At 37.3% G+C, this 14,127-nt stretch overlaps 1 protein-coding gene across 4 annotated transcripts in view; it reads right to left on the bottom strand.

Moving 5' to 3' along the window:
* The window catches only part of CLCN1 (chloride voltage-gated channel 1), a 384,315-nt gene that overhangs the window by 191,988 nt on the left and 178,200 nt on the right, over positions 1–14,127 (bottom strand). For all 4 annotated transcript variants that reach the window (XM_053692781.1, XM_053692784.1, XM_053692782.1 and 1 more), the window contains exon 2: positions 3,929–4,061. In XM_053692781.1, the coding sequence (XP_053548756.1) occupies positions 3,929–4,061 (133 nt within the window). The remainder of the gene's footprint in view (positions 1–3,928; positions 4,062–14,127) is intronic.

The following is a 14,127-nucleotide window of genomic DNA, read 5'->3' as shown; positions in this document are numbered from 1 at the left end:
ACAGTAACACAACCTGCAACACAACACAGCATGAGACAGTAACACAACCTGCAACCCAACACAGCATGAGACAGTAACACAACCTGCAACACAACACAGCGTGAGACAGTAACACAACCTGCAACACAACACAGCATGAGACAGTAACACAACCTGCAACACAACACAGCATGAGACAGTAACACAACCTGCAACACAACACAGCATGAGACAGTAACACAACCTGCAACACAACACAGCGTGAGACAGTAACACAACCTGCAACACAACACATCATGAGACAGTAACACAACCTGCAACACAACACAGCATGAGACAGTAACACAACCTGCAACACAACACAGCATGAGACTGTAACACAACCTGCAACACAACACAGCATGAGACAGTAACACAACTGCAACACAACACAGCATGATAGAGTAACACAACCTGCAACACAACACAGCATGAGACACAGTAACACAACCTGCAACACAACACAGCATGAGACACAGTAACACAACCTGCAACACAACACAGCATGAGACACAGTAACACAACCTGCAACACAACACAGCATGAGACAGTAACACAACCTTCAACACAACACAGCAAGAGACTGTAACACAACCTGCAACACAACACAGCATGAGACACAGTAACACAACCTGCAACACAACACAGCATGAGACTGTAACACAACCTGCAACACAACACAGCATGAGACAGTAACACAACTGCAACACAACACAGCATGATAGAGTAACACAACCTGCAACACAACACAGCATGAGACACAGTAACACAACCTGCAACACAACACAGCATGAGACAGTAACACAACCTGCAACACAACACAGCATGAGACAGTAACACAACTGCAACACAACACAGCATGATAGAGTAACACAACCTGCAACACAACACAGCATGAGACACAGTAACACAACCTGCAACACAACACAGCATGAGACAGTAACACAACCTGCAACACAACACAGCATGAGACACAGTAACACAACCTGCAACACAACACAGCATGAGACAGTAACACAACCTGCAACCCAACACAGCATGAGACAGTAACACAACCTGCAACACAACACAGCGTGAGACAGTAACACAACCTGCAACACAACACAGCATGAGACAGTAACACAACCTGCAACACAACACAGCATGAGACAGTAACACAACCTGCAACACAACACAGCGTGAGACAGTAACACAACCTGCAACACAACACAGCATGAGACAGTAACACAACCTGCAACACAACACAGCATGAGACAGTAACACAACCTGCAACACAACACAGCATGAGACACAGTTAAAGATTAGTTATAGTGTCAGAATGTATGTGTAGTCATCACATCATATCATGACAATATATCAACAGTGTCTATTTTAGTATCATTTATTTAGCATTTGTAAACACAAACTATCCTCAGGTTAATACAAATTCTTGTTTTTATCTGAATCCTTATTTTAATTTTATCAGCTTGATATGAAACTGTAGGGAAAAAAACATAAATATCTAACCAGCTTTCACATCTCAGAAGAAAAGGAAAACTGAAATAGTGAGATGAGAGAATCAGCCTTTGAAATTATAACTGATTGGTTGTTTGATGAATTTATTGATTACATTAATCCCAAACCTTTACAAAGCTACTAATCTGTGAAAGTACATTGATTAGCTGACTACATTAAAATGTAAATGATTTTCATATTATTTTCATACTGCTGCCTACAGAACCACCCATGTACATTTTACATTTAATTTATTGGCTGAGCTTGATACAACAATTATTGTGTGATTTTCTGACACAATTTAATATGATTCTTCTGTGCCACACTATTTTCCTGCAGCCACAACTATTTAAGCCTTTCACGCCCACCTTGACCATTTCATTGGATTATGTTGTATGGTTTGCTCTTAATTGTTTCTGATACTGTTAATAACATCGCCAGAATGTTTGACCACTCTTGTTAGTGTAGTTTTGGCTGATCTGCCTGTAGGTTGCCTGGTCTATCACAACAACTCTGATTTGGATTTTGTTCATGCCATTGACCTCTGCCTGTCCGACTACACTTCACTGCAGAGATTCCATATATCATCTAGTCGGTCACTTCCTGGGTCCTATCCAATGTTTGGGGATAGTGTTTATTCTACCAGGTCTCATCCCCAGGATCCTACCTGGACAGACATTTACATCAAGCTTGACAATTCCTTTATAGAATGTATAGTAAATAAATGGCATAATCCTCTTGTACAAGGGACAAATACATTAATGAGTTAAAACCTAAGCTATGTATACAGCACTCATAAAAATGAAAATAAACCTGAGCTTTTCAAACTAGTTGGACCTTTTGTTACGTATGTGAAGTCTACATTATGTGGTTGGGCAGAGTTTAATGCAGCTGAACATAAAACATGAAATTCCAGGCTTTTGTCTGTGTAATTAAGCACATTAATCAAAGTGTTTTCAGCTTTTGTGCATTTCAGGAATAGTTCAACACTGTCTTTTTCTAAAGTTTTGTTTCATTTAATTAAACCCAACAAGTCATTTTCTTACAATTACCCTGCAGCATGACTGATAAATATAGGTGTCAGTATACGTTTAATGGGAAGTTAGAATTCATAATGTCTGTCTGAGCAACACTTGATCATATATACAACCAAAAGCACCACAAGGAGAGAACTCCACATATGGACTTTATGAGAAAGGAAGTTCTATGGACAAACCTCTATTTTACTTCAAAAGTCTGATGATCAAAAACTCACGGGTATAGAAAGAAACCATGATTAATCTATGGGCGCTTTGTGTTCAGCATTATATTGCAATACAGGTATCTTTACTTCACACCCATAACCCTGCATAGCAGGATAAATAGCTCTCAAGCTAAACGTTGCCTTTCTAAAATTATGTTAGGTACTTTTCAGCACTGACGAGTTGTGATAGATACTCTTGACAGAGAGGACAATTTAAGATCATTGGGCCCCTTGATATTAAGCTATGATTTATACTGAATGAGGAATAAGATAAGTGCTACACCATATCTTATGACTTATTTTGTGGTTTGAATAATTGGGGATCTCAGGGCAGCTGTAGGTCACTTCTCAACTTCATCTGCTTGTTTTAAAAAAAGTCTGTGCATATTTAGCTACAGTATATATCCATACGGGTCAAGACATGCACCTATTTTTTTCCTTGTTAATGAGAAATGCAATAAATAACTGTAATTCACACAAAAGATGCATAATATACTCTAATAGAGCATTCACTGATAACGAAAACTATGTGATAACTTGTATATTCATGAAAATGCATAGAAATATTTGTATCTTTGCAAAAAAAAAAAAAAACATTTATTGAGGTTTTAAAGGAAAACAATATTTTATGAATTATAAACAAAACATGGGAATATGTTCACATTTATACAACAGTTACTTGTAGACCATTTTACAGGGTGTTGTGAAAAAAAAGAATAAATGCTGCCATAGAAAGCTGTATGGAACTTTGAGTAACTTTCTATATTTTAAGGTGAAGTGGGTGAAGATACAATGAACGTTGAATAATGACGTGTTACATGTATAAACAGTGCTCTGTATTGCTTGATAAAGCAGGTGACAAGATGATACAAATGTAGACATTTATATCTCATTCTGAGACTATGATTAATGTTCTACATAGCTTGAGGAAGTGGATAATATGTAGAGATCTTAGGACGTATGAGCCCAAATTCATACAGGTACTTCTGCCTCTGTATTGTATGGGAGAGTGTAATACTTGAATTTTACAATGGGACTTTGACTAATACTATATGCTGAATGGGGAAGTTGGTGATAATATGACCATGCAGAGATCCCAGCTTGTCACATTAATTTACAGACTATTAGACATGAATGAAAAACTGATAACGTATCTGTTGAGCTGTCAGTCACCTCGACACTTTGTGTAACATTCCTTCTGTACGTCAGGCGGTTTGGTGACGCTCACACTTGGCCTTTCTTGCAGCAACTTTGCAGCTTCTTTACGGGCAAATTGTGAGAGCTCCTCTGTGTAATGTCCATAGGTCTGAGAAACAAGACAAAGAGAGTCAGAAGCACAATATTCTATTGCTGGGCAAGTTCTCTCAGTAAGTGACACTTCTGTCATTCCTCCAGTGGTCAAGTATGACATGTGTCAATGGTGTATTTTCATTATATTTCTACCTTAGGCACTGGAACACCTGATGCCCCCTCTCAAATTCCCTCATCCCCTACAATCGTATCTTTGTATTATATATCTCTCACAACCAGGGACATGTGTAGGGTCATGTGCCCACTCAAAAAAAGTAGGAACCATTGATGCCTAGACTAATTATGTGGTTGCCTTGTGTTGTTCTTAATAATACATTAGTAAATCAACATACTCTTATAGATGATTTATATATACAGTATATATATATATATATATATATATATATATATATATATATATATATATATATATATTATGTAGAAAACAGCACTCTCTGGGCTTGACAAAAGGTGAAAAACTACTCTTATTAACCAGTGGCACCCTGGCATATGAACTTTGTTTGGGAGAGTGCACCTACCTACAATGTATATATATATATTTATATATACAGTATCTCACAAAAGTGAGTACACCCCTCACATTTTTGTAAATATTTCACTATATATTTTCATGTGACAACACTGAAGAAATGACACTTTGCTACAATGTAAAGTAGTGAGTGTACAGCCTGTATAACATTGTAAATTAGCTGTTCCCTCAAAATAACTCAACACACAGCCATTAATGTCTAAACTGTTGGCAACAAAAGTGAGTACACCCCTAAGTGTAAATGTCCAAATTGGGTCCAAAGTGTCAATATTTTGTGTGGCCACCATTATTTTCCAGCACTGTTTTAACCCTCTTGGGCATGGAGTTTACCAGAGCTTCACAGGTTGCCAATGAAGTCCTCTTCCACTCCTCCATGACAACATCACGGAGCTGGTGGATGTTAGAGACCTTGCGCCCCCCCAACTTCCGTTTGAGGATGCCCCACAGATGCTCAATAGGGTTTAGGTCTGGAGACATGCTTGGCCAGTCCATCCCCTTTACCCTCAGCTTCTTTAGCAAGGCAGTGGTCATCTTGGAGGTGTGTTTGGGGTTGTTATCATGTTGGAATACAGCCATGCGGCCCAGTCTTCAAAGGGAGGGGATCATGCTCTGCTTCAGTATGTCACAGTACATGTTGGCATTCATGGTTCCCTCAATGAACTGTAGCTCCCCAGTGCCGGCAGCACTCATGCAGGCCCAGACCATGACACTCCCACCACCATGCTTGACTGTAGGCAAGACACACTTGTCTTTGTACTCCTCATCTGGTTGCCACCACACACGCTTGACACTATCTGAACCAAATAAGTTTATCTTCGTCTCATCGGTTCCAGTAATCCATGTCCTTAGTCTGCTTGTTTTCAACAAACTGTTTGCGGACTTTCTTGAGCACCATCTTTAGAAGAGGCTTCCTTCTGGGATGACAGCCATGCAGACCAATTTGATGCAGTGTGCGGCCTAAGGTCTGAGCACTGACAGGCTGACCCCCCCACCCCTTCAACTTCTGCAGCAATGCTGGCAGCACTCATACGTCTATTTCCCAAAGACAACCTCTTGATATAACGCTGAGCACGTGCACTCAACTTCTCTGGTCGACCATGACGAGGCCTGTTCTGAGTGGAACCTTTTCTTTGGAAACCGCTGTATGGTCTTGCCCACCGTGCTGCAGCTCAGTTTCAGGGTCTTGGCAATTTTCTTATAGCCTAGGCCATCTTTATGTAGAGCAAAAATTCTTTTTTTCAGATCCTCAGAAAGTTTTTTGCATGAGGTGCCATGTTGAACTTCCAGTGAACAGTATGAGAGCGATAACACCAAATTTAACACACCTGCTCCCCATTCACACTTGAGACCTTGTAACACTAACGAGTCACATGACACCCGGGAGGGAAAATGGCTAATTGGTCCCAATTTTGACATTACCACTTAGGGGTGTACTCACTTTTGTTGACAACGGTTTAGACATTAATGGCTGTGTGTTGAGTTATTTTGAGGGGACAGCAAATTTACACTTATACAGGCTGTACACTCACTACTTTACATTGTAGCAAAGTATCATTTCTTCAGTGTTGTCACATGAAAAGATATAATAAAATATTTACAAAAATGTGAGGGGTGTACTCATTTTAGTGAGATACTGTGTATATATATATATATATATATATATATGTAAATATGTACAAAATAGAATATATCACTGACAAGTAGTGATATAAGCTTTGGAGCCAAACGAGTGCAACCACAAGGGATCCCACAACTTACACCAAACACCCTATAAAATCAATGTACCTTATGTCTACCAGAGGTGTCAATCTGTCCCCACAAAAAGCCGCTAAACACAGATCCCCACAAGGCGAAATATCCTTTCCAGATATTCCTAATCAGAAATCATAAAAATACAATAGAGGAGAGTGGGGGCTATGAAAAAGCGCTAGAGGGGGTAACAAATTGTGTTATAGAATACTGTGTACTGTACTTAAAAATATATATGCTATTATAATGTGATATTACTATAGTAAAAATAATATAAATATAAATATGCCTTATAATATACAAAGTATATAAAATAAAACAACACAGCAATAAATATACGCGTGTCAGAATAAAATAAGAAACCAGATAAATAGACACAGTCCAATATTGTGATGTTAACAATAATAATGTGTGATGTAGAAAAAGAAAGTCCCAAAAATTCAAATATCTCCGGATAGTGAAAATAATCCACACAGGCCCATAAGGTAAGATACTCACAGGAGCTACCCTCAATCAAAATGAGGTAAGGATAAGGTATAGATCCCACTTATAGCTGTATGGGTATGTTCCCTGGAGAGATCTCACGACAAACCAATTTTCGGTCTCAGGCAGTATGTGGAAATAAAAACCAAATGCGATAATAGTGCAATACAGTATGACACAATTTATTGAGCTATATAAAATCACTGCAACCCATCGGCAGAAATTTGCACTCACATAAAAACCCTCAATGGTATGAGGTAACGAACAGGCAATATTAAAACCACTCCAAGGAAAGCAACACTTCCAGGATTATACCAGGAATTACTTCCAGATGGCCCATATATGGTATGTAAAATATATAAAGAAATGTGTATAAAGTGATCTGTGGTTAGGAAATCGATAATGCACTTAAAATCAAACATCTGACACGTTTCGAAGGTTTAATCAATGATACCTTCTTCATCAGAGGCTGCAATATCGTTAAAAAGATGTATCCGCAATTTGAAGATACCGGGCGAGATGCCGACATGCCCACTAACCCGGTTTGGAAGCTCATTGGCTGTGACCTCGGGCGTCATAATTCTGATGTCAACAGGGGGTGGATTACAACGGAATGTTCCGTGTAGCTTCTAATGCTACTGGCTAATAGATTCTGTATATGTAGCCAAACGCCCACTATAAACAAGATTTTGTTTAAATGGTTATTGTTAATCAAGCTACCTTATTAATAGTTAACAAGATTTAAAAAAAACAAAAAACATTTTATTTAGGAGCCGATATTAAGAATGGATAATGATTACAAACGGTTGCGCATATTAGAAAATAGATTATAAAACAAAACCCTGTCTTAATTATTGAGTTATTTATCTAAACATCTTATAGTTCAAAATCTAAAGTATCTCAGAAAAACGGGGAACTAAAAGAATAATTAGTTCTACAATTAAAACACACAAAATCATAAGAAATCACAAACAATTGCAAATAATTAAAACACATATATAAATATAGATATATATTCGCAACAATTCTTAAAAAAATAATAAATAAATATAATTATAATTCGATTTTCTCTATACAGTTCAGAGGGCTATATATGGGTATCTGAATATATACACATGTACACATATACATATATATCTCAATACATACATATGTCTGCAGTACAACACTATCAATACATGCATGTAGTGGAGTGGTTTAGATATTGGGGCCAATTTATGAAAGGTCTTGCGGACCTGATCCGACAGTGCAGATCAGGTCTGCAAGACCTCGCTGAATGTGGAGAGAAATATGCTCTTGTGAGCCGCCCCCTGTAGACTCGTGGCCAATCGGCCCCCAGCAGGGGGTGTCAACCCGATCGTACGCGATCGGGTTGAATTGTGACGATTCCTGTCCAGCGGTTTTTAGACTCTCCACTCTCCTCTATTATATATATATATATGTATATATATATATATATATATGTGTATATATATATATATATATATATATATATAATATAAATATATGGCATTCAGGCTGTATTTGGGATTGTATCATTAGGAGAATCCATCTACAACATTAAGGGACAATCAACTAAAATTTGCTACAGACCTCCATACAAAATGAATGTTTTAAAAGCATTTAAAGTTGTAATTTTGTTAGACAAAATATGTCTTGTTTTGCATCCTCCTCATGAAATCCTTGTTTGAATGTTGTTTATTTTACTTCCTTTACTGTAACCAATGATGAACAGATGTTAATAAGCCCCTGCTCATATTAACGAACCACTGTGAAGAGTGTAGGAGAGGTCTGTATGTTACAAAGCACTCTTAAGCCCCTCTAGGTGGAAACACATCAATTTAAATTACAAGAAAAGCAGGAAAAATATATCATAAAAACGCACTGCTACATTTTTAATTATACATAAATAAACATTTTATGGAAATACAATTTTTAAATAAACATATTTAATACGTAGTAAAATTTAAATCTCTCTCACTTAGGTTGTTATTTAACATGTGGTATGGCTCAAGATCAGCCAGTCACATAGTCCTCAGCATGACCCACTAGAGTGGGGTGCATGGATACAGCAATTATTTTTTAATGGAAGATAAAAACAAAAACATGGTATAAATGAAAAGCAATGGAGATTAAAACTGTAAGAAGAGACCTAAAATGTAATGAAAATATTCTTCTCTTCCTCATTTCCTGCACTGGCTGGTGGATTTGCTCATTTCTGGGTGCATCTAGGTGTCAGATTAATCTTTAATAGAACTATGAATACTAATGAATATACCTTATTACATTTTAATAAATCTCTTTAAATATTTAGTTCCCATGGCTTTATTTGAACAGTGTTTGATATCCTTAAAGCAGCACAGCATGCAGTCTTCTACAAATCATATGGTAATTGAATGTTGATGGCTACCTTGGGACTTAGAAGGTTAAGTTTATGTGGTTGATTAAATATTATGGGGATCATTCAATATTCTAGAACAGGATAATCAACAAAAGCTTAATATGCAGACCATGCAATAACACTTACTAGGAAGTTTAAATTAGCAGTAAAAAAAAAACAATTCTGATAAATTTCAAAGTTTCCAAGATATTCCTTAGTCAATTACAGACTCAGACTCATATTTGCGTATGAGTTCACTGTGAATACTATACTTTTCAACTAACGATACTAAGTGAATAAAGTTAATTTGATAATGGAACTACTTTTCTGTTTTTTTATTGCATGTTCAACCTGCTTCAAGAAAATTTAATTTTGACTTTCATATCCCTTTATTAAGTTATGGGTCATTTTTTAGCTTCATTCAAATCTACCTGCTCTATGACCTCCAGGTGTTGTAGCTCAGTAACCTTTTGAAGGTAAAGATTCCGAGCTTTTTGGTCCAGATTTGAATTGGACTTCTTGTGACCAAGGATTTTTTTCCCCCACCATGACATCATCATAGCATATTGAGTATAATCAGAATAAATGCTCTATGATTTTTGATGTAATCCTCCTGGGCAACCAAATGCTAATTTTGTATAGATGCCTTGATACCAGTTCATATTAACTTTGAGAAACCCTTGTTGTAGTCTCTTGGGTACACTGCTTGTAATGGAGGATACAAAGTACGACTAATATGTCTTCAGATGTATTCTGAATGAATTAGCTACAATATACTAAGTAATAATAGTATTTCTGCTCTGATAATTGCACCTATGCATTTATAATTGTTTGAGAAGGCAGAACCCTACCATGCGTGCTGTCATGCTCTGAAAGTCATTGTTGGCATCAGACTATAAGGATAATGTTTGCTATATTTAGTTTTTGTTTACAAAACTCATAAGTGAATATCACATGTCAAATTGGTCTAAGTGTATGTGGATATCTTTTAATAACTGATTTTTTTTATTGATTTTGCAGTGTTGCAGTTATTATACAAAGTCAGATATATTTATCAAATTGAACTAAAAGTAAATATATAGACAGAATTTCAAAATATATAATATATAGTAGTAGTAAGTTTTTTTCATGAGCTTCCCCGGATATTAGGTATAATTGTTGGGGTAGGTCCACCACCATCAGTGCATGTTGTTACAGCCTTCATATCCACTTTGTTTTTTTACTTCTGCTTTACACTAACGATATCATTGCTTGAGACATTGTACTATTCTTCATTCTCTTGGATCTCTTTCCATGCTGATTTCATTTTAAGAGCACTTTGGTAATAATATAAATAAATGTAGTTTTTTGGTCAAACTATATTTATATAGTAACTATTTACTGGCAGAGCAGACGCCTCTATTCTTCCAGCCATTCGATGTACTTACAGACCCTGCTCACCTTCTGTCTACCTGCTATCTGCAGCCATCGTTCCATGTGGGTTCCTGACCTTGAGCATATAAATCCTGCTCTCCTAAACCTCCTTTCCCCAAGCCACTGCCATTCTTTTTCATTTTCTCCTTCCATTCCCAAAGACAACTATTATTTCCTTCTCAGTAACTCATACAAAGCTAGATTTAAAAAGCTAATAAAAAAACTCTAAGATAATGGGCAGCCTGCAGGGGCTTAGAAACAGGCAACCTTTGCAGTTATAAAGTATATTAATATTAATGTTGTTTGTGTAATGCTGGGGAAATAGTAGTAAAGGCATTAGCTATCTTTTTAAACAACAAAATCAAGTAGACTATCCCTTTAAGTCACATGTACGCTCCTGAACCTACCTCAGTATGCTGTCATGGAAAGGAGCCACTTTTCAACAAAAAGACAAAAAGGTATATGTGGTAATATAAGTAAATTAGACAGATTTTTTTATTGTCTGAATCGTGAAAGTTTACTTTTACATTTGCATGTCCCTTTAACCAGTTAAATCCCATTTAAATGCCTATGTCCTTCTCATTAGCAGAGCAAGTAACAGCATTGAACAGGGTGTACTACAACAATGATCAGCAGGGTTAGCTCACACCTATGCCCTCCTATGCAGTTACATTGTATAACAAGGTATTACTGTCCTCTGGTAGCCAAGGGGTTAAACACAACTTGTATACATGAAACAGCACATACATTCTCTAGTACTTTCTCTAATGATGAAATATAATAGGAATTTAAGTTGGTAACTTTTTCTATGAATATTATAATTCCCTGGCACATACCAATACATATTTATATGCCCCCTTTAGAGGAGCAGTAAAGGAGTTACAAAATAAATGTTTTGTAAGTCTGGCAAGTTTTCTAGGGCAGCTGAGGCCTCACAGTTTAAATGATGCTATAAATAGTAGAGAAAGATGATGCAGGGAAATGAAGAAAGTGATATGGTGTCCTGTGTATCTCTGCTTGTATGTGGTGCTACCTCACAAACTGCAAAGGATCCTCAAGTGCATTCTGGGAATTCAAACGTCTATTTAAATAAAGCCCAGAAAGTAACAAGTCATGGGAAATAACAATATACAAGATGGTCCCTATAAGGAATAATTAGAGAACTAATTGCAGCCGGTATCGCTCAATATAAATCAGCTGATGTGTTATATGTAGTGATAGTCGCTAATGGGTAGGGTTGGCTGGGGACACATTACATTATACTCACACTTATGCTAAATTATATTCATGTTTCTGTTAAAAAAAAGGAAATTGTTATTAATGCATTTCATTTATTTCATATACCTCACACATTTACAAGCTGGGGTATAAACACACCTTACAAGCAGCATACAGCTGATTTTTCATGACAAATAACTGCTCACTTGTGTTTAGAGACAGATAGAAATATAGGTGTCAATCACATCACAAGGATGGAAACGTAATAATAAAAGACCAATGTGTGAATTTGTAATATAAAATGTTTAATTATGCACAGTAAAAAATTATGCTAACTTTTTCTGTAATTTGCCTTTTAAAAAAGATTGTGAGATTTCAATTCTGAGTACTGGATGTGCAAACTGTGCACTTCACAAGCCTAAACCTGCTGCACATCTGTCCCTAACTGGCCTCAGCACAGGTGATGAGTTACAATACTGCAAAACAATACAAGATTTACTAACAAAATGATAGTAGCTAATCATTGATAAACAACTACAACAAGCTGTTTATCTTTTCTGACAGTTTTTGGCCTGTATGTTAACATTACACAAAAGTCATGTATTTACAGCATGTTCATGTCACTAAAAGGAAAGATGTAACGAAACATTTAATAAGTTTAATATAAATAGATAGTGATAGATAGAAAAAAACAAAATTTATGCTTACCTGATAAATTCCTTTCTCCTGTAGTGTAGTCAGTCCACGGGTCATCCATTACTTATGGGATTATAACTCCTCCCTAACAGGAAGTGCAAGAGGATCACCCAAGCAGAGCTGCTATATAGCTCCTCCCCTCTACGTCATACCCAGTCATTCGACCGAAAACCAAACGAGAAAGGAGAAACTAAAGGGTGCAGTGGTGACTGGAATATAATTTAAAATTTAGACCTGCCATAAAAAACAGGGCGGGCCGTGGACTGACTACACTACAGGAGAAAGGAATTTATCAGGTAAGCATACATTTTGTTTTCTCCTGTTAAGTGTAGTCAGTCCACGGGTCATCCATTACTTATGGGATACCAATACCAAAGCTAAAAGTACACGGATGACGGGAGGGACAGGCAGGATCTTTATACGGAAGGAACCACTGCCTGAAGAACCTTTCTCCCAAAACCAGCCTCCGAAGAAGCAAAAGTGTCAAATTTGTAAAATTTGGAAAAAGTGTGAAGTGAAGACCAAGTCGCAGCCTTGCAAATCTGTTCAACAGAGGCCTCATTTTTAAAGGCCCAAGTGGAAGCCACAGCTCTGGTAGAATGAGCTGTAATTCTTTCAGGAGGCTGCTGTCCAGCAGTCTCATAGGCTAAACGTATTATACTACGAAGCCAGAAGGAGAGAGAGGTAGCCGAAGCCTTTTGACCTCTCCTCTGTCCAGAATAGACGACAAACAGGGAAGAAGTTTGTCGAAAATCTTTAGTTGCCTGCAAATAAAATTTCAGGGCACGGACAACGTCCAGATTGTGCAGAAGTCTTTCCTTCTTTGAGGAAGGATTAGTGCACAATGAAGGAACAATAATCTCTTGATTGATATTCCTGTTAGTGACTACCTTAGGTAAGAACCCAGGTTTAGTACGCAGAACTACCTTGTCTGAATGGAAAATCAGATAAGGAGAATCACAATGTAAGGCAGATAACTCAGAGACTCTTCGAGCCGAGGAAATAGCCATTAAAAACAGGACTTTCCAAGATAACAGTTTGATATCAATGGTATGAAGGGGTTCAAACGGAACACCCTGTAAAACGTTAAGAACTAAATTTAAACTCCATGGCGGAGCAACAGTTTTAAACACAGGCTTAATCCTGGCCAAAGCCTGACAAAAAGCCTGAACGTCTGGAACTTCTGACAGACGTTTGTGTAAAAGAATGGACAAAGCTGAGATCTGTCCCTTTAACGAACTAGCGGATAACCCCTTTTCTAAACCTTCTTGTAGAAAAGACAATATCCTAGGAATCCTAACCTTACTCCATGAGTAACTCTTGGATTCGCACCAATGCAAGTATTTGCGCCATATTTTATGGTAAATTTTCCTGGTAACAGGCTTCCTAGCCTGTATTAAGGTATCAATCACTGACTCCGAGAATCCACGCTTTGATAGAATCAAGCGTTCAATCTCCATGCAGTCAGCCTCAGAGAAATTAGATTTGGATGTTTGAAAGGACCCTGCACCAGAAGGTCCTGTCTCAGAGGAAGAGACCATGGTGGACAGGACGACATGTCCACTAGGTCTGCATACCAGGTCCTGCGTGGCC

This window comes from Bombina bombina, chromosome 9 (genome assembly GCF_027579735.1).
Source record: "Bombina bombina isolate aBomBom1 chromosome 9, aBomBom1.pri, whole genome shotgun sequence".
NCBI classification, from domain to species: Eukaryota; Metazoa; Chordata; class Amphibia; order Anura; family Bombinatoridae; genus Bombina; species Bombina bombina.
Note: the sequence above shows the minus strand (reverse complement) of the source record. Positions and strands in the feature narration are given on the sequence as shown.